The sequence below is a fragment of the Filicampus tigris genome, chromosome 18 (genome assembly GCF_054856515.1).
Source record: "Filicampus tigris isolate MCC_2025a chromosome 18, RoL_Ftig_1.0, whole genome shotgun sequence".
NCBI classification, from domain to species: domain Eukaryota; kingdom Metazoa; phylum Chordata; class Actinopteri; order Syngnathiformes; family Syngnathidae; genus Filicampus; species Filicampus tigris.
Window position 1 is genome coordinate 11,260,153 of NC_141234.1, and position 21,575 is coordinate 11,281,727.

General features: G+C 41.2%; 1 protein-coding gene across 1 annotated transcript; it reads right to left on the reverse strand.

Annotated features, from left to right (window-relative positions):
* Positions 1 to 2,795: 2,795 nt before the first annotated feature.
* Positions 2,796 to 19,233, reverse strand: tgfbr2b (transforming growth factor beta receptor 2b). The gene is made up of 7 exons (XM_086015261.1): positions 18,936 to 19,233; positions 17,111 to 17,252; positions 16,442 to 16,632; positions 12,171 to 12,943; positions 10,712 to 10,853; positions 6,313 to 6,437; positions 2,796 to 4,108 (listed from the first exon to the last, which is right to left on the reverse strand). Exons 1-7 carry the CDS (start codon positions 19,006 to 19,008, stop codon positions 3,929 to 3,931), a joined length of 1,626 nt encoding a protein of 541 aa, XP_085871387.1. The 5' UTR covers positions 19,009 to 19,233; the 3' UTR covers positions 2,796 to 3,928.
* Between the last annotated feature and the right edge of the window lie 2,342 nt (positions 19,234 to 21,575).

The following is a 21,575-nucleotide window of genomic DNA, read 5'->3' on the forward strand; positions in this document are numbered from 1 at the left end:
AACACTTCAAATTCTTCACACGGACACAAATCATATCTGCATCAGCTGTATCCAGTAGTTCAACATCGCCCCCCTATGGTATGAAGACAAAAAGCATGCAGCTTTTATGATGCAGGTCATAAGAGCAGTGAGTCCGCCGTAATTCAAACAAATACTATTACTACTTGCAGTGTAAAAAGTTGAAAAAAGGGCCTGATGACATGGCCAATGAAAACAATCGGGTGCAAAAACTCAAGTGTTGTGTTTACTTTTTAGTTGAGTATAAGAAATAGAGAGTACAAATATAATAATAAATGTACTGTAGGGATTAAGAAAAGTAAATATCAACGTAAAGTACAGATACCTAAACAAATCTGCTTAAGTAGTGTAAGAACATTAGGAAATTAGCTACTACTACTAAAGATACTACTACTACAGCTACAGTATTTGTTACCCTCCTCATCATCATACTAGTACTATTACTGCTAATATCAGTAAGATTTTTATTCTGATTAAAACTGAAATTGGCATGGTGATTCCAAAATCACACTCAGTTTTATTTTCTAGCTCATCTTTTTTTTTTTCCTCCACATTTTACCAGATCGCAAAATTGTACTGATTAGCTGTAATAAGACTCACCAGCTTATTACGATTGGACTCATCTACAGCTACCATATTTGGCAACTGAGACAGTGCGGTGAGAGGTGTGTGCAGCTCCCAATTCTATCTGCAAACAGAAAGCTATCCTAGAACGGATTAAGGGGATTAGTGCTGGCTTTTCGCCCAACCTTGTAACCATGGGTATACTGTTCATTTCATTTTATGCTGTTTCCCCCCCCCCCAAAGCTTGAAACTATTCCATCTCAGTGTTTTATTTAGATAAATACACATTTAATATTTTTTAAAGAAAACAGGTATCCTATAGCTCAAAAAACTTGACGCGATCGAGAAAAACTGAGATCCCCACCCAAAAATGTATTAAGAACAGCTGTCAGACCGAACGCAACAAAAATTGTGTTCCCCAGTATAATGAAAGAGGTAAAACATGCGGTAAGCGCATCTGCCTTACAGTTTTGAGGTTCTGGTTTGAATTTCAGTCCCAGCCTTCCTGGGTGGAAGCTGGGACCGGCTATAGCTCACCCATGACCCTATAATAAGGGGAATAGAAATTTGATGGATGAATAAATAAATAAAAGCATGAACTGTACATAATTTGCATTACATTATTGCATTATTAACAATCAAGACAACTGCTACCTGGCTGTGACACAACTGTGGCAATCCATTTACAATGGCAGGCTGGATTTAAATAATTTATTATCCGTGTGCATTTCCTGGGGACAGTCCAATTTATCTGTCGTGGCTTGGCACTGGTTATAAATACAGAGCATGCAAACTATCCTGTGGATGATTTACACCACTACAGGCAACAAACTAATTAAACTAATTAACTAACTAGAGTAATTTGTGGGGCTACATATTAGACTTCTCTTGCACTTTCAATGGTGCTGCACCGTCAATGTATTTTGAACTAAAAGAAAAGGTTTGTGGTTGTTATTGTCAAACAACATTTGGGGTTGTGCCACCTCAGCAGAATTACCCCAAAAGTTTATTTTATTCATTAACTAAAAGAAAACCCTTGAAAAAGGGGCTTCAAAAGCCCATTTTCTCAAACTGTCTACCTTTGTCAAAGGGTTTGTTTACAAGCGGCTCCATCAGTTCTTGTCACCTCGAAGTATGCGTGACACCATGCTGCAAGGGTGTATGAAAGAAATTACAGTACCTGAAAGAAACAAACAGGAAGTTGTTGGGCCAAAAGCCTCAGCACAGAGAGAGGACGATATAAACTACTTTATTCAGGAGTGTTCTTAGAAAGGAGGGAAGATCTGTCAGCACCATAACGCTGTGATTGCAGTCTTTGGCAAACTTGCAATTTCACCCATCCAGCACAGATACTGTAGATAGACAAACACACACATATGGAAGTATTTGCTAAGAAAGAACCTTGAAAGCTACAACAATTTGAAATTGAATTAGCAGCTTGCCTTGTAATGGAAAATATGTATCATTATTGTTGCCATGGTTTCTGCCCACTGCCTACTCCATGTTTGCTGCCAGCACAATGCATCATATTAAAATGTGACTAGAAACCTACCACGGTTGTCTAAAAGCAAACAAGTGCAATCATTTAATTAACTACTCATTTGATTCAGATAATAGTCATCGGGCTTTCATAATTTCCTTTCCAAATTCCTTGATGTCATGAATAAGAGTAGAACCCAAATGCAGAACATTAGTCCACAGTAATGGCTGGGAATTACTTTTAAGGTTGGCAATCTGCTGGTAACACAACAAGGTGAAAAACAATTTGAACAAAAATAGAAATAAATTCCTGGGATTGAATGGCTGGACTGTGAAAAGACAAGTAAATTCATCAATGGCAGTGAATGGGGGTAGAAAATGAATGTAGAAAAAACATTTGCCACTATAAATAAGTCAAGAATCTTCTCCCAAATAATCTTGAATGTGTTAATTCTGGAAGGAAAATTTTATAAAAACATGTACCACAATAAGAGGACAGGAACGTCTCATGATCCAAAGCATACCGCATCATGTGTCAAACAGTGAAGGCAGCATGACTGCTAATGGAACGGGCACACTGGAGTTTAGAAATCATGTGACATGAGTACCGTAATGACGCATTGTGAGGTCTATATGACGACACTTTGCTCACATTCAGCTGGAAAACTGACAGGATTGTTTCAGAAGTAGCTTTTCAACCTATGGGTCACCAGAAAGGACTCAACAGATGGGGATAGATTCAAAGGTTTAATCCGGAATATGAGAACAAATACAGAGATGAAAATGACCAACGGTGATGCGAAAATCTTTGGCTTAGTCCCATGTCCGCGGCCCAGATCCTGCCAATGTCTAACGGAGGCAGGACAACGAGACCAATACGGGACCAGCTGATGGAGAAAAAGAGCATTAAAGCTGCTGTACAGAAAGTTTGCAATTCAAAATGTAAACGATGAGAACTCCAAGCTTAAAAGCATATAGGCTCAGAGTTAAGTGTCAGTACGGATATAAAATTTAAAGGCAAAGCAACATACTTTAGTCATTGCTTATATAATGTATACAGAATACAGCCCAGCTTTCACTGGCTTGCTCAAACCAGCTGACAAACCCATGAAAACCTCAATAACACCACTTAATATCTCATACGGTAACACTAAATTATATCTTAACACTTTTATACTGTACAAAACAAATTACTTTGGTATAGATTTTTTTTCTAATCATGGGATTTATATTCTCTGTTTCAAAACAAAACAAAAACAATAGTTCAGGCGTTTACAGGCAGCAGGCTGAAACTTTTAGGTTCGATTTTTACAGACTGTACATACCTTTTCCCCTTTAATGTCTGGCAATGAGTAAGCATACTTCCTCACTTAGATCACACTTGTTAGCAACACACACGCACGCACACACTCTTATTCTTTGAGACAGATTTTTGGGGGATTTCAAAGTGAATTTTAACACAAATTATCGCCATGGATTCTTTACACATGCATCACTGCTATGTCACAATAAGTTAAAGTTGCACCATGAAACCTATTTGGGACGTTAGTGTCATTAGCAGTCTTACTATATTGAAAAGTCTCACACTTAAACCTCTTATTTCAAATGCACATTCCTCTTAATTTCTATGCCTGAAAATGATCTGTCCTGACATTTAGTGTGCATAGATAACGATAAAGTGCAAATGTATTTGGTTAAAAGCTTTATATTTGTGACATCCCTGTTGGTTTGTGATCCAGTCTGTGAGGCCTGTACATGGATATGAGATGAGAAAGGTCCATAATGTCCACCTGTCTTTGGAGTTAACCTCAGATTTTTCCAGTTTGTTATTCACGTCACCCGAGAGGGGGAGGTGCGTTTTGAGCTTTTACTTCTCGTCCACCACAATGATTTCTTCGGGGATCTTCTCCTCCGAGTCGGAGCAGTCGGACAGCTTATCCAAGTACTCCATGTCTTCGAAGCGTTCGGCCACACACTGGGCCGTCAGGCGGGCCTCCGGGTCGTGGTCCCAGCAGTCGTCTATGGAAGAACAAACCAGCTGGATGCCCTGCAGGGGGAGGAATGGAGCACACATGTGGTCAGTGTCAATGTCCATGGGTGTCTTAAGATGTGTATGGATTTCCGTGTACGTGGAGACAAATAATACATGTTTGACAATTCAAGTAAAAAAAAAAAAATTTTTTTTAATTACATAGACTGTGGCTACTTGAGAGGTTTCTGGTCATAAAAGCCACATTCATTGACCACACGTGAATCTATTGCAGTGGCAGAAAGACTATCTATGCTTTTCAGCAACAGGTACATTTGAAATTATAAATATAGTTTAGGACATTTAAAAAAAAAAAAACATGTATTTATATACAGTGATCCCCGTCTATTCGGGGATATCGTGCCATTGTGTGACTCGCAGAACTCCCAAAATATTGACACTCCTAAATATGGTAATAATTGCCTCGATTAACTAATTCACTGCCATTGACGGATTTACTTGTCTTTTCACAGTCCATCCATTCAATCGCAGAAATTTATTTATATTTTATATTTATTTATATTTTCACATTTTTTCAAACGTAAGGGTAAAAGAGGGTCTGAAAATGTCTGGCAGTGAATGAGTAAATAGTTTAAAGTGTACTGTAACTTTAACAAACCATAATCTCAAAACAGTTTCAAATAATTTCAGTCTCATCGTACATTATCCTTAAAATAATTGGCTTACAGATCATTTCATTTTCATCAAACACTCTCTCACAACTACTTAGGTTTCCTTGACTAAATTTAACTCCGCCCCAACATCAAAAGCTTGTCTCTCAGATATGATTTGTTTCACCTCAACATAGTTCAGTGCCACCAAGATGCCACAAGAAGTAAAGTAGGACTACCATTGTCGGTTCCAACACATGGTATAGCTCCGCAACGACCTAAAAATCAGATTTCTTTCTCTGGAAGATAATGCAATGAAATTTTGCATTTTGATTAGCTGTATCTTCTGTGCTGTGGAGACATTGACTTCGAAACAAGTTGCAGACGGTCGGCAGCTCGTGAAAACTAAAGCTGTTAAAGGACAGCCCATGTCAAACAGCCTTGTTTGGGTTTTCACTCACTTTTCTCGTCTCTAGACAGTTGTGGCTAATGTGGACCAAGGGGGTCAATATGGCAACTGGCTGTGATCTGACACTCAAACATCAAGATGCTTGCATTCACTTTTGAGGACTATAAAACAGCAAGATATATATACAGCACCTTTCACAGACAAAGTACTTTATAAGAAAAGTCATGTCCGGTGAGTAAAAGTTTGATGGATTAGTTTAATGGAACCGAGAGGCGCCCGCCGGCCCAAAAAGGTTTAGTAGGTGATTGTGATCCCTTCGGAAAGTGGGGAGCAAGAGAGGGGATTTGAGGACAGGATTGATAGCGTATTTCGGGAAGGCACTTGGATGCAGTGTCAGTATCAGCACAGTTGATTGCATCAGTAGCCTGTGACACATTAGCCATGAGAGGAATGTAAACAAATCAGACAGGGCAGGGAAACCACCGTGGACAAGTAATATGAATACAGACTTAACTGCTAACAGTTCAATATCCGGCCAATACACACAATCCTTCACTGAAATGCACCATCTGTTGCTCCCTCACATACCAAATTTCCCCTCCCTCTACTTGCCTGTCGGCTCTCAATGCAATTCCTATCCACCCACACCAACTGGAAGGCGGCTAAACTTACAGTAGTAGCACTGTGGTATGCTGACACGCAGCCATGTCTGAATGAAGCGTCTGGAAAAGCCCTCAAATTGCAATCCGGCTTTGTAAGGGATACTTCTTGTCAATGATAATATCAGATCTCAGACCTGACTGAAGCACGGCAAAACCAAATACCTTTTGTTATGCACTAAACCTCTAAACTGATTAAACATTATGTGTGATTACGGTTGCCAATTGTATGTCTTAAAAATCCACTTTTGACATCATGTCTTTCTCTCGCCTGGATACTCAAAGGACACTACCCAAAAACTGGGGTCAGTATAATTAACAACAGTGACAGCTCAGATTCACACACACCCGAAAGCCGAAATTTTCAAACCTTATATAATATATTATATATAATATTTTTTCAAACAAAAAATGATTGGCAATACACCTGTATTTGAGGACTTGGCCTGTTCCATGAGGTGGTCACCAAAAAGAATTTCGGTTTGGGAATCTGAAACCTGGAAACTTATACGTGTGTGTATAAGTGAGTTTGTTGCCTCTTACCGTGTGGTTGATCCAGCTATTGGGAATCTCAGGTCTTCCTCTGTCTCGGAGCACGCTGTCCTTCATGCTCTCTACACATGGGTGCTCCCTTAAATTTCCAAAGGGAGGCTCATACTCTTTCACCTCTGTTTGAAATACAAAAAAAAAAAGAGAAGAGAAATGAGACTTCATCAAAACACCAGCATGTGAATACATCTGCCGAATCTGCAGCCTAGAAAATCAGATCAATCTGGCAAGGACGAACATGCAGGATGTCTACGATGTACGGCTAATGTTTTTATTGATGAAACGTGAGAGAATGAACAGATGATACGATTTATGTACATACAGTGGAAATATATTCCCCGCCACCTTGTTGTCTTGTTGTGATTATTGGATGACCAGCTGTAGAGAACAACTTCATTTGCAGTGGAAAGCCAAAACGAACCAGACATACAGTATGCGAAATCTTTACGGCACCATTAAGTTTTTTTTTTGTTATTGTCTTGTTGATTGTCGATATAAGAGAAAGCCTTCGGCGCTGACAAAGCTGTGACTGATATGGTACAAGGCGGACCTCGTAATAGGATCACAATAACATTGCCTGTTTCCCAAAGTCTGTGTGAGTCATCCACTAATCCACTCCCGTCCTCCTCTGCTGGCATTCATTAAAGTGAAGAGGCTGAAGCACTTGTTTTGTATTCCTCACAGGTTGTAAAAGCCATTTAACAGACAAACGCTGCATATACGCAAATATATATTGGCAACGGAGCTTTTTCCAACCTAGCCTCTCCGTTACCGTCAACTTATACACGCAGCAAACCCCCTGACACAACAACCCAATCTACACACATGATTCATCGCCGGTCACATGTTGAAAGTTCAAAGGTGAGCTTAAAAAAAACCCCCAAAAGACGCCCATCTCACACACATACACACTAGGCCGCGTTGATGATCTGACATCTGGAAAGCAGCTGCCCTAACCTCTACTCCTCGTCTCGAGTCTGGCTCAATCCCTCCCTCTTGGGACTTGAGGCGTTTCGCTGTCTACTGCCTCATGCTCAACTCGTACTCCACCATTATCCCCTGCAGGCCCCACCCGTCGGAGGAACGCCTTCATAGGCTTTCCAAGCCCTAAATCCGTACCAGCTAAATTATATAGGAGACATTTTGTAGGAAATAAAAAGGCCTTCATGCCAGCATTTCTGTCTCTCGTTGGTGTGCGCCATGCTTCCTCTGCCTCTGTACAAAGGCGGATATTTCATTTCACTGTTGGGAGGAACAATAAATACAAAAATGTCTCACAAGAAACATTCCTTGAGGATCAACAAGATAAGTTAATAGTGGTACATTATATTATTTCAGCAGACAAAAACAGCCACACCCCTGCCAGGAACAGGTAAGTGTCACAGTGTTCAAAATGGCCCCCTGGATGTTTTATATTGAGAGAGTTGAACGCTGCAATTTCTAGTAGATTACCAGATAGTGAATGGCTGGACTGTGAAAAGACAGGTAAATTCGTCAATGGCAGTACTGACATGCTATCTCAACATAGTCCCATTTAATGGTACGAACGTGAGATTTTTAAAAAGCTTTAATTTCTCGGGGTCCTTTTCAAGCACAGTGTCAGTGAAACCTTGAAATTTGAATGCCCCTGAGATTCGGAACCTAATTATTTTGGGATGACTACGCCTATAAGTTACAAATCAAAATCTCTCGTGCATGATATCACAAGTGATGTCATGCGAGACCTCATACAGTGAGCAATAAGGTATTAACTCTGGGTGTGTGTGTTTTGCTGTTTGGCGACATTTAATGCAAAAGAAGGTCCAGTCTAAAAAAAAAGTCAACCCCAAAATTGTCTTTACAATAATATGTTCTTTGCAGTAGTCTAAACACGGCATTCTGATTACTATTGCGTTTGTGGAATATGAGTTAAGCAGCAGAATCCACCCGTTTTTAGCCATCTCAGGCGGTGGCCATTTTGTCATTTCTGTTGACGGAAAATGACATCACAACTACTCAGGGCTCAGGTAACGACCAATCACGGCTCAGCTTCAGAAAACAGATCAGCTGTGATCGATTGTTACCTGAACCCTGAGCAGTTGTGATGTCAATTTTCAGTTGACAGAAGTTAGAAAATGTTTACATATTATTACATTGCATACAACATTATTGTAAAGAAACTTATTGGGTTGTCTTCCCCTTTAACCAAGGTTTTACTGTATTAGTTCAAAACGCGAACAACTCAGAGGTTGACAAGCATCACGTATTCAAAGAGTGCCATGATCCTTTTTAGACTGTCGGACTGTAAACTTTTGTCATGTCCACTCTGAGCCTGTTTTTTTTCGTAAAAAAAAAAAAGAAAAAAAAAAAGTATTGGCTGGTTGACTGGTGCCGTTTACAGACAAAATGTGTCCTTCGCGCCTGGCAGATCTCAGATCACACCAAAGGCGCACGAGCTGGGACAGAATGGCCATGTGGCCGCCTGCCACCAAGGCTCAGAGAGCTGATCCGACATCTGTCGCCCACAGACACACAACACAGGCAGGTGGCGTTGGACACAGGCGGTATGCAGAACTTCCGTCGTTAAAATGATGAGCCGGGATGTGTTGCTCAACTTATGTAGAGTATGCGCACGCTTTTGGACACGTGTTCGCACTTTGACTTAGCGGAGCAAATGTGAGTTTTCACGGGTGACTCACTTACGTTTTCTGTTTAATTTTGTAGCTTTGGGAATGAAATCTGTAAAAATCCCCTCTTTTGATACTGATTCCTGAACGAATACTAAATGACTGGCATTTTTCAACCGAGGCAAAGCCAAAATTCTTTTTACTGAGAGCTACATGTCTAGCTGTCAGGAAACATTGGATTCACTTTAAGTCTTGTGACTCACAATTATTAACTACACTACTGAAACAATTTACAAGAATTGTTTGGGACATGACCGCGTCACAGGGAGCAAAGACATGGCCGGGCAAGTTTGGTGATCGTGATTTCAAGCCCGTCAAACATCTTGCAATGAGTCATTGCTAAACACACTGGCAGCTGTTAGTTAGAGCAGCAGGATGGAGAGCAACCTTCATTCTCTTCCGTTTTCACTACCTGTGGGTGTTAATGGTCGGTTGTCCCAATACATGTGTCGTGTATAAAGACATATGCATAAATTAGCAAGCTGCTTGAGTCTGCACTCAATTATTATTCTGGTTCTGCTTTCCATCTGGCTGGAAAACCTTTGTCTTGTCCTCCTTGTCAGACAATTGTTGGCATGAATAAAGCCCTTGAGAGTGTTTCCATGCAGTGGGGGAGTCATTAACTGCTGCATCACCTGCCTCAGGGTAGGAAGTACTTGAGAGACGGAGTGCAAAGATACACGAGGAAATATAGAGAAGCTGTCAAGTTTAGTAGCACAGAATGACAACGATATTCCATGCAATGACATGTGTGCAGAAATAAGGCATCTTCCCTATAACTGTAAGTCCTAAATGCGGCGCAATGGAAAAGTCAGACAGGAAGTAGAAAATAAAAGATACGGATGGGAATAGGATATGTCAAGTGAGCGAGCGTCGAGTCAAACTCATGCTGCCGGGGAGATTTTTTTTTTTTAACGTAGCCACAAGCATCTAGTCAGTCACGACGAGAAAGAATTCTGTCTGGACTTCTGCAGGGAGACATGGCATCCGTAAATAAAGCCATCTATACTTACACGGTAGTTAAGTTGACACAAAAACAGTCAGTGCTTATGCAAAACAGGAAATGGTCTATTTTATTTGCAAAGTAGACCAACACATATTCTTGTACTTGGGAAGGAAAAACAAGTGGGATCGTGGGTCACTTTGGCCTTACGGGCAACACAACTGCGCAACACACTTCAAGAACCCCCATAGGGGAGTCTGTGTGGGTGCAAAACAGGAAAAGAGCTAAAGGAGACACGTTCATGCCCAAGCCGGCTTTCAATCACTGCATTGACACAATGGAGAGAGCAGCGGTCACAGCAAAGAGCAGGTCCACAGAGACATTGAAAGGGAAGTGAAAACAAATGACTGAGGGCTGACATGAAATAGTGCTGTATGGCTTGCACTTCGATAATCACCCATTTCTATTATTTGCACGTATCCTGACCTTGTTTTTGCAACTGCATGACAAACAGACGTAACGGGCACACGAGCAGCATGAAGTTTAATCCTTGAGACTCCCACAAGATTCATTGTGGGTTTCACACTCTGGTTTTGTTCTCACGGAATTTTAGCAGCAACGATACTGTCCCGTTTTACCATATCAACATCCGCTAAATGAAGTAACACAGGTCAATTAAGCTTCTTTCTCTCAAGGGTGATTCACATTGAATTGGATATACTGCCACCTTTTGCGATCATGAAATAGGTGATTGCGATCTCATAAGTGTCCGGTGATATCTTACCTCCAATAGCGCTGCACCTGGAAATGATCTCCCACAGTACAAGTGCCATGGAGTACACGTCGGCCTGTTTAAAGGACTCAATGTTTTCCAGGTTGATCCTGGACTCCAGGACCTCTGGTGCCATGTACCTGGCTGTTCCCACCTTAGAACGAAACAATAATAGAAGTGTTATACTTGATAATAATAAACTATACGGATAGACCGATTATCGGCATTTTGATGGATATCGGTATCAGCCTTTTTTTAATTTATTTAAAAAAAATTTTTTTTTAAGAAATCTGATGGACGATAAATAAATTTAAAACTGTGTTAATTCAAGGAACTATTTATTTAACTTTTCAGTTAACTTTATAAGAGATTCTACAGATCCTGGGAACATTCTGCACTTTTTGTTTTTTGCTTGAAATCAAAACAAAGATAAGTGAAATTTTAACATGTCTGTGATTTTGAAATTTTGGAGAACTTTATTTACTTTAGAAAACTATAGGAGCAATTGTTTCAGTTCCCATTCAACTTTTTAAGACATGCTGATGATGCTGGGAGATCCCTGAACTTTGTTAGAATTTTACAACAAAGCTGTATATTGTCAAAAATGTATAAGAATGATTGAAAACCAACATTATACAAATCTGAAAAAATGTTCAACGTACTGAAGATGAATATCTGCTCCAAATATTGGTTATCGGCCTACTTGACTACTAATAATCGGTATCTGTCCTGAAAAAAACATATCGGCAAATCTCTAATAAACTATAATGATATTAAAGTATTAACAAAAGTGTTATAATTATTGAATCAGTGGCGAACCTTTCAAATAAGTAAAAAGAACTAAATGGCATTACAGTAAAGTGTTTTGATAGCGTACCCGTGGCAACGCAGTGAGGAACAATGTTAATATTACCAAGCTTTGACAAAATGCATTATACAGCATTTACTTTACTGCCACTGTGTTGTGTTCACACTAATCACCCTTTGGTCCATTTTAATCTGAGAAAGATATCTGAGCCTGAGCTTAATCAGCTGGCAAATAAATCAAATCCGGTTTAACGTCAGGTAGCGTGTAAACAGAAAACGTTGTCTTACATCGTGCATCCTCTGTCTAGCTAGTATGTGATTAGCAAATAGCATCATCTGACAGCAATTTGTCTTCTTTCACCTTGTGACGGAGGCTAATTTCCTCAAGACCTCCTCAGAAAGTGTGCTCATCTGTTTAGTGGCGTACGTTAGCCTGGTTGCTTGTCCAGATAATTACTAAAGTTATCAAGAATCATCTAAATTTGACTTCATGTTGTGTGCATAAACACTGTTACACTCACTACTCCATATACCAAAACGACTTCCTCTTTAACTTCTTGTGGGCCAAAAAGATGGGGTCGATCTCAATTTAGTTATCCTCTTTTTATCTTGTAAACAGAAACAGAAGCATAGGGAAAACTCTGACTGAAAAAGTAAAGCTTACCTGTCCACTGTTTGCTAGCTCATCCACAGACAAGGAATTGTCCAGACGAAGCGCAAGGCCAAAGTCACACAGGCAGCAGGTCAGGTCACTCTTCACGAGTATGTTGGAGCTCTTAATGTCCCTGTGTGCAATCGGCACCTTATAGCGGCCGCACGGTGTGTGGTCACTGTGAAGATGAGCCAGTCCACTGGCGAGCGAGCCTCCCAGTAACCACAAGTCATGCCAGCTGATAATATGGTGGGTCAAATAATCTTGGAGGTTGCCTCTTGGCTGGTATGCTGTGATCAGCCAGTATTGTCTCTGTACTTTCCTCTCCTCCGCCGTCAGGAAGTGGAGCACGTTTTCATGCCTCAGGTCGGCATCCGAGAAAATGTCCTTCTCGTTCTTCCAGGACGCATACTCCTCGTATGAGAAAATCTTGACCGCCACGGTCTCAAAACCCTGCTCGTCACTGACGGAGGATCCCTGCTTAAGTTTGGCTTTGTAAACTTCAGCGAAGCGCCCTTTCCCCACTTGGATATCCAGCTCGATGGGCAACAACTCGGTATTGTGGTTGAGGTTGTTGGCGTGCGTCGAGCTGCTGTCGGAACCTTCGTCGTCGCCCATGATGGCGTGAGCGTCACTGAAGTCCAGAGGGGTACCTTTCTTCCGTTTAGCGTTAGCGCTGCGCTGGCGGTACACTCGATAACAGTAGAAAGAAGTAATGACCACAATCGCCATGACCAGGAGAGGAACCAAACTCACTAGGATGACTGCAACCTGGGAATCCATGTCTGAGATACACAAAAAATAAACACAAGATGAAGGCATGAGACGGAAGCTACAAATTACTGTGCAATGGCGCACTTCAGTTTAGCTATTAAGTTGTATGGAGTTGATCCCACTAATTCGAATGCAAAAACGCTTCAAACGAAACACTGACAAACATCACCTCAATTGGTTTTGTGTTTTCTGTGTGTGTGTAAGGTGTTAATGATGATAGGTAAAAAGGAAAATAGTAATAATAGAACTAAAACGTGTAGTTCTCACACACTCAAAGCTCATTTACATTCAATTACGTTTTTAATGCTACTTCAAATACCAGGACGGCATTTCATTTTTTTTCTATTATGGTAGAAGATTGTATCTCTTACGGGAGAAAAGTTATTTGAATGTGAGCAAACAAAGGTTGAACAACCTTTTGGAGAGGATTGTGTTACAATTTCAAGAGTACACTGTGGTACTGGTATTATTAGTCTGGGAAAATATTATCCCAAAGACCAACAAGGATAAAATTGGGGGAAGATAAAGCAGCAGGCATTACCTGAAATGTTTCTTTGTTTTCATGTCATGTACAGTACATTATGAGGAATGATTAGTAATGATGCAGTTGATAGAACTCAAATGAAAACGAGGATGTGCTGTGCTTTACTACTAATAAGTTAACCCCTAAGCAATAGTCCCATTTAAGAGAAAGTCAACCCCAAAATTTTCTTTACAAGAATATGTTCTATACAGGCCCACTAGTTGGAATATGGCGTTACGATTAATATTGCGTTTGTAAAATACGGGTTAAGCAGTAAAATCCACCCGTTTTTCTCCATCTCAGGGGCGTCCATTTTGCCACTTGTTGTCGACTGAAAATGACATCACAGATGCTCAGGGCTCAGATAACGGCCAATCATGGCTCAACTTCAGAAAACAGGTAAGCTGTGATTGGTTGTGATTGGTGTGATGTCAATTTCAGTCAACAGAAGTGACAAAATGGCCGCCTCCTGAGATGGACAAAAACGTGTGGATTATACTGCTTAACTCATATTCGACAAATGCAATATTAATCAGAATGCCGTGTTGAGACTAGTCGGGTTGCATAGAACATATTATTGAAAATATTTTTGGGGGGTTGACTTACCCTTCAAATATGTTAAAAGTTGTGTTTGTTAGTGATTTATTTATTTAATTAGTTAGTTATATTGTCCACAAAGTGGAAATTTGTCTTTTGTCTCAAACGTAGAAAGAAAACAGATCAACAACAACAGGTCTATAAAATGTAAAATGTAAAACATTTCCTGTACAGTATTTGAGGGCTTTATGATTGCAACACCCTTGTTAACAATTCAATTTCCAATTTCCTTGTGTGTAATATCAACTCAAAATTGATTGTCTTTAAATTCTCCAGTATTGTAGATATGTTTTTTCCTTTTGTTAGACCGGAGTGTCATCCCCGCTCTAAAAATGTCTTTCCAATGCTTTCCAAGACATGCTCAACTGTCTGCATACATTCCAAAAATCCTCTCCTGATAAACAGGATCCAAAGAAGCATTATTGTTGTCAATAACATAGGAGGAACGTGACCCTTCCCTGAGGAATGTCTGATGTGTCAGGGAGCTATAGTTAGCGTTGACACCGCAGAGGCAAAGTGCTCCAAACCATGACCCAGTCAACCACATATTGTATCTCTTCATAGTTTACGTCTGAGGCTTACAATTTGGAAAGGTTTGTGTCTTGGGAGCTTAGCTGTGGTTTTGGCAAAAAGGAAGCCTTTATAACTGTGCCATTTTTATGGTGCAGTTACTAAATAGGCTACTTTAAAAATGATATCTCCAGACATACACACAGAAATGTTCTTTTCAACTTCCAATTTTGTTCAAACCCAAACCAGTGAATCTGAGTTTAGAAGCAAGTGTTGGTGTGAGGCGCAGAAGCTGTGTAAATAAGGGAGGAGGAAGTATTGCGGAGGGCATCTCGTTGCTTGCCTAGGCAAGCTCCCTGCTTCGCTCTTTTTTTTCTAAACAGGAAACCACATGTCTGAAATCCTCAACATGGCCCCCAGACGGTTTGTTTGGATTTTCACAGAGTGAGAAGCTATTCTTCACAACAAACCTGTTACTGTACCTGACCATGCTTAGAACCTATATTTCATCACATAGTTGCCTCGGTGGGGGAAAAACTGTGTCAAAATATGAGGGTTGTAGCAATCGAATATTTTGGCCTCTTGCAAGGCTATTGAAAGTTACTGAGACACATGAAGAAGTGCAGACATTTCCCGCAGCGAGCGAATTTACGTGATGTGGCTGGCGCTGACCAGGTGCTTTCAATTTGCCATCTTGCGGTGAGTCAAGATTTCGTTGCTATTATTGCCTTGGATTCTGTAGTCAAAATACAGTATATCTGATTCCAGGCCCAGAGTAACCTGACTGTACAAGTCAGCTGTTGGAAAAAAAAAAAAAGACTGACAGGTACTTGTATTAGAATACTGGGTCAACCCTGACTATGACGTAAACAAACTGAGTTGTTAAAAACAAAAGTAAATTAAACAAAACCTTTTTTCAGTGTACACTATATGGACGACTTCATTGGAAATGTTTTGCCATTACATGTGCAGGAACTGGAAATGAATCTAAGATATTCTCTCGTTTGCAGTTCTAATGGCTTTCACTCTTCTGGTAAACACTTACTACACATTCTCGGAGCGTGACCGGTTACTGTTCATCCAAAAGGTATTTTGGGGCCAGTCAAATTCTTCTACACCAAAGAAAGTCAGACCCACTCAATTGTTTTGTATGTTGGGTCAAAAACAGCCTTAAAAGGGTATGTCAACGCAACCGTTTCTTTTTCCAATATGTTCTATGAAAGCCCACGAGTTGAAACAGGGCATTCTGATAAATAATTGCGTTTGTGGAATAAGTGTTAATCCACTCGTTTTTAGCTATCTCTGGGGGCGGCCATTTTGTCACAACTGCTCACAACGACCAATCACGGCTCAGATTCCGACAACAGGTCAGATTGGTCGTGGTGAGCAGTTGTGATGTCATTTTCAGTCGACGGAAGACAAAATGGCCGCCTCCGGAGATGGCTAAAAATGAGTGCATTTTGCTGCTTAATTTATATTGCACAAACCCAAAAATTAATCAGAATACCGTGTTTCAACTAGTGTGCCTGCTGGGAACACATTGAAAAAATGTTTGGGTTGACTTCCGCTTTAATTGGGTGAACTAGCTAAGCCAGTACGGAGTCCAAAAGGGATCAAGCCAATGCTGGATCAAAATAATTAACCCAACCTTGGGTAAAAGTAACCCAATCTACTCAAAATCCACAGCTAACCAGCGAGAGGGTTAGGTAAATAACCCATTTTTTTTGGTGTTTAATAACTCCCTATTGAATAAATAATGATTTGACATGAGCGTGTCTGGATCCTTTTGTCCACAGAGTTTGTAACTGTCTCAACTGGTCTTGGACTTTGACTACTTGAGTTCTGCTTATGGAAGGTGCGTTTTAGTGATCCAACTTACAAGAATTAAAGATGATACGTTCGTTGCACTCGTCCTCAGAGCAGGAGCACATGAAGAATGACGAGCCCATGCCCTTTCTTTCTTTCATCTCACACTTGCTGTTGTTGTAGTCCTCCAGGACCAGGCCGTAAAGCTTGTGAGCTGGGTTGTGGCACACGGTGTCAAATGTGACATTGTCGTCTTTCTTCCTCCTTGTGAGCAGACAAACAACAATGTCAAAAATACTGTCATTTCACCAAAGTGCGTTGACAACTTTATGTGGGATTGCCCATAGTTAAGGTATTGCGAAATAGCAGTTGGAAAACCAAGGGAAAATCTGAACAGTCACACAGTTATAGATCCATGTCCTTGCCACCTGCTTATAGAAACCTGTTCATCACCTACATAGCATAAGCATTCTGTGAATGGACCACGCACTGTACATTGCTAGTACCATGAGAAACAGTAGTACTGTCTTAACACGTAACATGTCTGTGTCCCACTTCTCACATTTAGTCATAATGAAGGCTGACTTCTGGTTGAGGTCTTGGTTGTTGACAGTCCAAAGGACAAATGAATAAGGAAATGACTTAACCAAAATCATTTTGACTGTTTTGTACTTGTGATGGACTCTCATGACATCAGCTCCTACAGGGACTCTCTAAGGAAGGAGCATGGGTGGATCCTTACCAAATAGCAACACACACGTCGTCGTCATGGGTGCAGATGGAGGTGATGTCACACTCCACCTTGCAGCTTCCTCGACCGGTGCAGCTGGTTGGCTGTACATCGCAAAACTTGCACAGTCTTCGTACCTTTATTATATAGGAATCTGGGGAGGAAGAGACAAGGTTAAAAAACTGTTAACAGGAAAAACTGAAATATCAAATGGTCATAAGTATTCAGACCCTGTGCTCAGTATTGAGTAGAAGCACCCTTTGGAGCTAGTACAGCCATGAGTCTTCTTGGGAATGATGCAACACTTTTTTCACACCTGGATTTGGGGATCCCCTGCCATTCTTCTTTGCAGATTCTCTCCAGTTCTGTCAGGTTGGATGGTGAACGGTGGTGGACAGCCTTTTCAGGTCTCTCCAGAGATGCACAATTGGGTTTAGGTCAGGGCTCTGGCTGCACCAGTCAAGAACGGTCACAGAGTTGTTCGGAAGCCACTCTTTTGTTATTTTAGCTGTGTGCTTCGGGTCATTGTCCTGTTGAAAGGTAAACCTTCAACCCAGTCTGGGGTCCTGAGTACTCTGGAAGAGGTTTTCCTCCAGGATATCTCTGTACTTGGCCACATTTATCTTTTCTTCAATTGCAACCCATCTTCCTGTCCCCGCAGCTGAAAAACATCCCCACAGCATGATGCTCCCACCACCATGTTTCACTGTAGGTATTGTATTGGGCAGGTGATGAACAGTGCCTGGCTTTCTCCACACATACCGCTTAGAATTAACACCAAAAAGTTCAATCTTTGTCTCATCAGACCACATAATCTTATTTCTCATAGTCTGGGAGTCCTTCATGTGTTTTTTGGCAAACTCTGTGCGGGCTTTCATGTGTCTTGCGCCAAGGAGAGGCTTCTGTCGGGCCACTCTGCCATAAAGCCCCGACTGGCGGAGGGCTGCAGTGATAGTTGACTTTGTGGAACTTCCTCCCATCTCCCTACTGCATCTCTGGAGCTCAGCCACAGTGATCTTTGGGTTCTTCTTTACCTCTCTCATCAAGGCTCTTCTCCCACGATTGCTCAGTTTGGCTGGACGGCTAGGTCCAGTACGAGTTGTGGTCGTCCGAAATGTCTTCCATTTGAGGATTATGGAGGCCACTGTGCTCTTAGGAACCTTGTGTGCTGCAGAAATTCGTTTATAACCTCGGCCAGATCTGTCCTCTTATGATGACATGGTATTAAAATCGGCCCTCTTGAACTAACGTTTTGACAGCAATTCCATGACCTAACTTTTTGACAGTTTCTGAAGTGGTGTTCTCAAGTGGTGCCCATGCCCGAGTACTCGCGTTAGATAATATAATTAGTGCAACCCCTCTCTCCAAAAAAAAGAGCGTCCTTTAAACCCTGCGGGGTGGCTTTGGAAAGGCCAAATGGTTGTAATTGTCACTCGGGGCTACATTTAATTGCAGGGAGAGGGGAGGCGGGTTAGGAGGAGCTGCCGGGTATGAGAGTGAGACAGATGAATGCACAAGACTGTCTTGCTCGACCTGTAAGCAATGTGGCCAGCGCACCAAAGATGGACATATCGGTGTATGGGTCCGCCCCGTGGAACTTATGTGATCGTTGTTTTTAAAAGGCATAGAAAAATCCGAAAATAAACAGAAGCCGTCTTAAACAAACACCACTTGTGTTAAAACAGTGAGAAAGACAGCGCGCGCCCAACACCTGAGGAGGAAAAAAGTCACCGTTTGTATTTTCGAAAAGACATCAACGGCGCTTAACTGTCAGTGAATTAACTTGGAAGCTCTAAGAACTTTTTCTTTTTTTTTTGACAGTAAAAGTCCAACTCACCCGCCTGCTCGAGCACAATACTACCACAGAGTATCGCTCCACACCAGAAAGCGGAAAAGCGAAGTAGCTCCATTAGGAAACGGACAATGCCCCCCTCTCTTTCTCATTAATTAGCCGAAACTTTGACGGGGAATTAATATCCAGACTTTAGCGAACTTTCTTCGGTCCGCTTGTTGCTCCCCTCGGCTGCTGTGAGAGAGTAAACACAACTGGGCAGGACGTGCCCTATATGACTCACTGTACGAGCACTTTCATGAAACAGGAAATCTTCTGAGGGGTTGGACATTTTTTTCTCTTCCTGCTCCTTCAGTCATGCTCATGTGGCTCCCAAAAGTCTTGAACCATATCATTAGGAGGCGAAGAAGCAGCAGGGCAAAACTTGAGATGACATGTTCACAAATAACTGGGGGCTACAATTACTGACAGTATGAGCAGCTTCTAAAGTTTTCAGACCTTTCCCCCAATTATTTACAAAATAGAGGAGTCTAGTGGTTGAATGCGAGGGTCACATCATCTCTAATTCAAGATGGGCAATTTAAATGATGGAGGGGGCCACAATTTATCACGGGGAGCACATAGGCACTTTCTAACCAGATGTATGACAAAAATGCCATTTTAAATGTGGACAAAACATGTGCAAAATATAGATACTTGATTTTGCATGATACATTTCTAAATGCCTGAATAAAAGGGCCAGTGTTACTATTCAACAACAAAGTGTTTGAAGCAAACAACTAAACAGACATGATTTTTTTTCCAGTGTAAAGGGCATAAAAATTACCATTCAAAGATGGCACAAAACTGCTGAACAGCAAATCAACATTAAGCGCAACAATTCCATTTTTTTGCATTTTTTTAAACACAAAAGTCAACTCAGTCAAAATATAATATTATTAAGGAACTGTTTGTCTTGCAAATTCTTGAAAAAAATTATTAGCCCTTCTCATGTTGTAGTATAGTACAAAGTTGATGGATTTGCGGGCCCAAAAGCAAAAAAACAAACAAAAAAACACTATGGGGTTTGCCTTGGGTGTGGTGAGCGGGCCGTGGTGGTTCAAGTAAGATAGTTTATTTTAAACTAAAAAGGACAACTTTTACGTGGGATGGCGCTGCTACCTCAACTTGCAGCTTTGTACAGAGCTTTGGACATCGTATGCTATCTTATTTCACTCCATCTCCCATTTACCATTTAGATTAAATTGGAGGTTTCATTTGTTGGACTATGACATGTTTTTTTAATTTTTATTTTGTTAATCGGAAAGGCAATATGCAAATCGATTCTACCGTCAATCTTTGACATCTACATGAACTGAGAATGGCGACTCTTGGCGTGAATCTGAGCTCTACTACATATAATCAATGACAAACAATCCTTCCTTCATATAATGGGTTCAGTGAAAGCGCCAATTGCAGTGGCCAGTGAAGTAACGTATCGGTCAGCACAGGTCAGCTAATTAGTATTTGCTAGTGCTGGATTACAAGCCCAACTCCAGTGCAATGCCTACATCTCTTTTTTGGGGGACCGATTATGTATATGTACACTTCAGTCGACTGACATAAATCCAGTTTGTCTGTGTAAACATTTTTAGACTACCCAAGTCTCAACACCATATTTCTCTTTAGTGCAATACATAGAGTGGGACTTCTAAAGTTGAATTCCACTGAGGTCAAACAGTATGGAATTTGACCAAATTTTTTTTTTTTTAAATGCCCCAAAAACGTTGGAATTTTAAATACTGCCTTAAAGCACAAGAGACATCACGCGTGAACTCAGCATACCTTGCGAGACCTCACAAAGGATTAACACTGCGGTTAATGCTGATCACCACGTCTACATTGTTCTTCCCAAAAGTCCTTACAGAGTGGAGAAACTGCCTCCCACAATAGATAGTAGATACGTCTCTAAATTTAAGAGTTCAGAGTCATCCATTTGTTTTCCCTGTCTTGTTTTTTTTCCTCTCTGTTGACTCAGTGGTGGGCTACACTGGTGTGACGCAAGACTATTTACGTAGCTGAGGCAGCTATCGTCATCCGGCTGATACACACCACTGGGGGAATACAAACCAGATTGTGATTTACTATTCCCAAACCTACTGTGGCAAACATGGTGGAAACACATTCAGCACTTGTATGCTTCCCAAGAGAGTTTCCAGACTTTATCAATTTGCGTCAGAAAATGGGGACTGTCTCCTCTTATCTCATAGACTTTTATTAAAGACACGCGGAGGTTAAGTCTAGTGACCCTCATATTTTTCCTCCATTATTGCGGAGGTGTTTCAACGCGTTTCTTTTGCGCTGCATACTTAAGCAGTGATGTCAGGGTTCAGTCGTGACCTTATGACCCTTGAGCTTATAACTCTCCACACAGGACGTCCTCTTCCTTTTTTCACCCGCTGCTGGCTCACTTAGCTTTTTTAAACAGCTCTTCTATTGATTTTGGTGTTTGAAGAAAACATGCAGAGCACATGAAAATCACTTTTTCAATGTTTCCACTTTGCTTGTTCGGGAATCTGCGTGTGGGCCGCAGGGTGTGTGCGTGTCGTGCTCGCTCTTGCGTGTCTGCCAGGCAGGAGTTTTAGCACTGCAAGATGGGGTCCAAGCCACAAGGTGGAGATCCGGCTGCACCGTGAGCCCAAAACA

What these genes read in the sequence shown, in the direction of transcription:
- tgfbr2b (XM_086015261.1), bottom strand. Translation starts at nt 19,008, where the DNA reads ATGGAGCTACTTCGCTTTTCCGCTTTCTGGTGTGGAGCGATACTCTGT. An exon ending in ACGTATCATCTTTAATTCTT is followed by an intron (nt 12,944 to 16,441) that starts GTAAGTTGGATC and finishes TGTGTATCTCAG; the next exon opens with ACATGGATTCCCAGGTTGCA. An exon ending in AGCTAGCAAACAGTGGACAG is followed by an intron (nt 10,854 to 12,170) that starts GTAAGCTTTACT and finishes TTTCGTTCTAAG; the next exon opens with GTGGGAACAGCCAGGTACAT.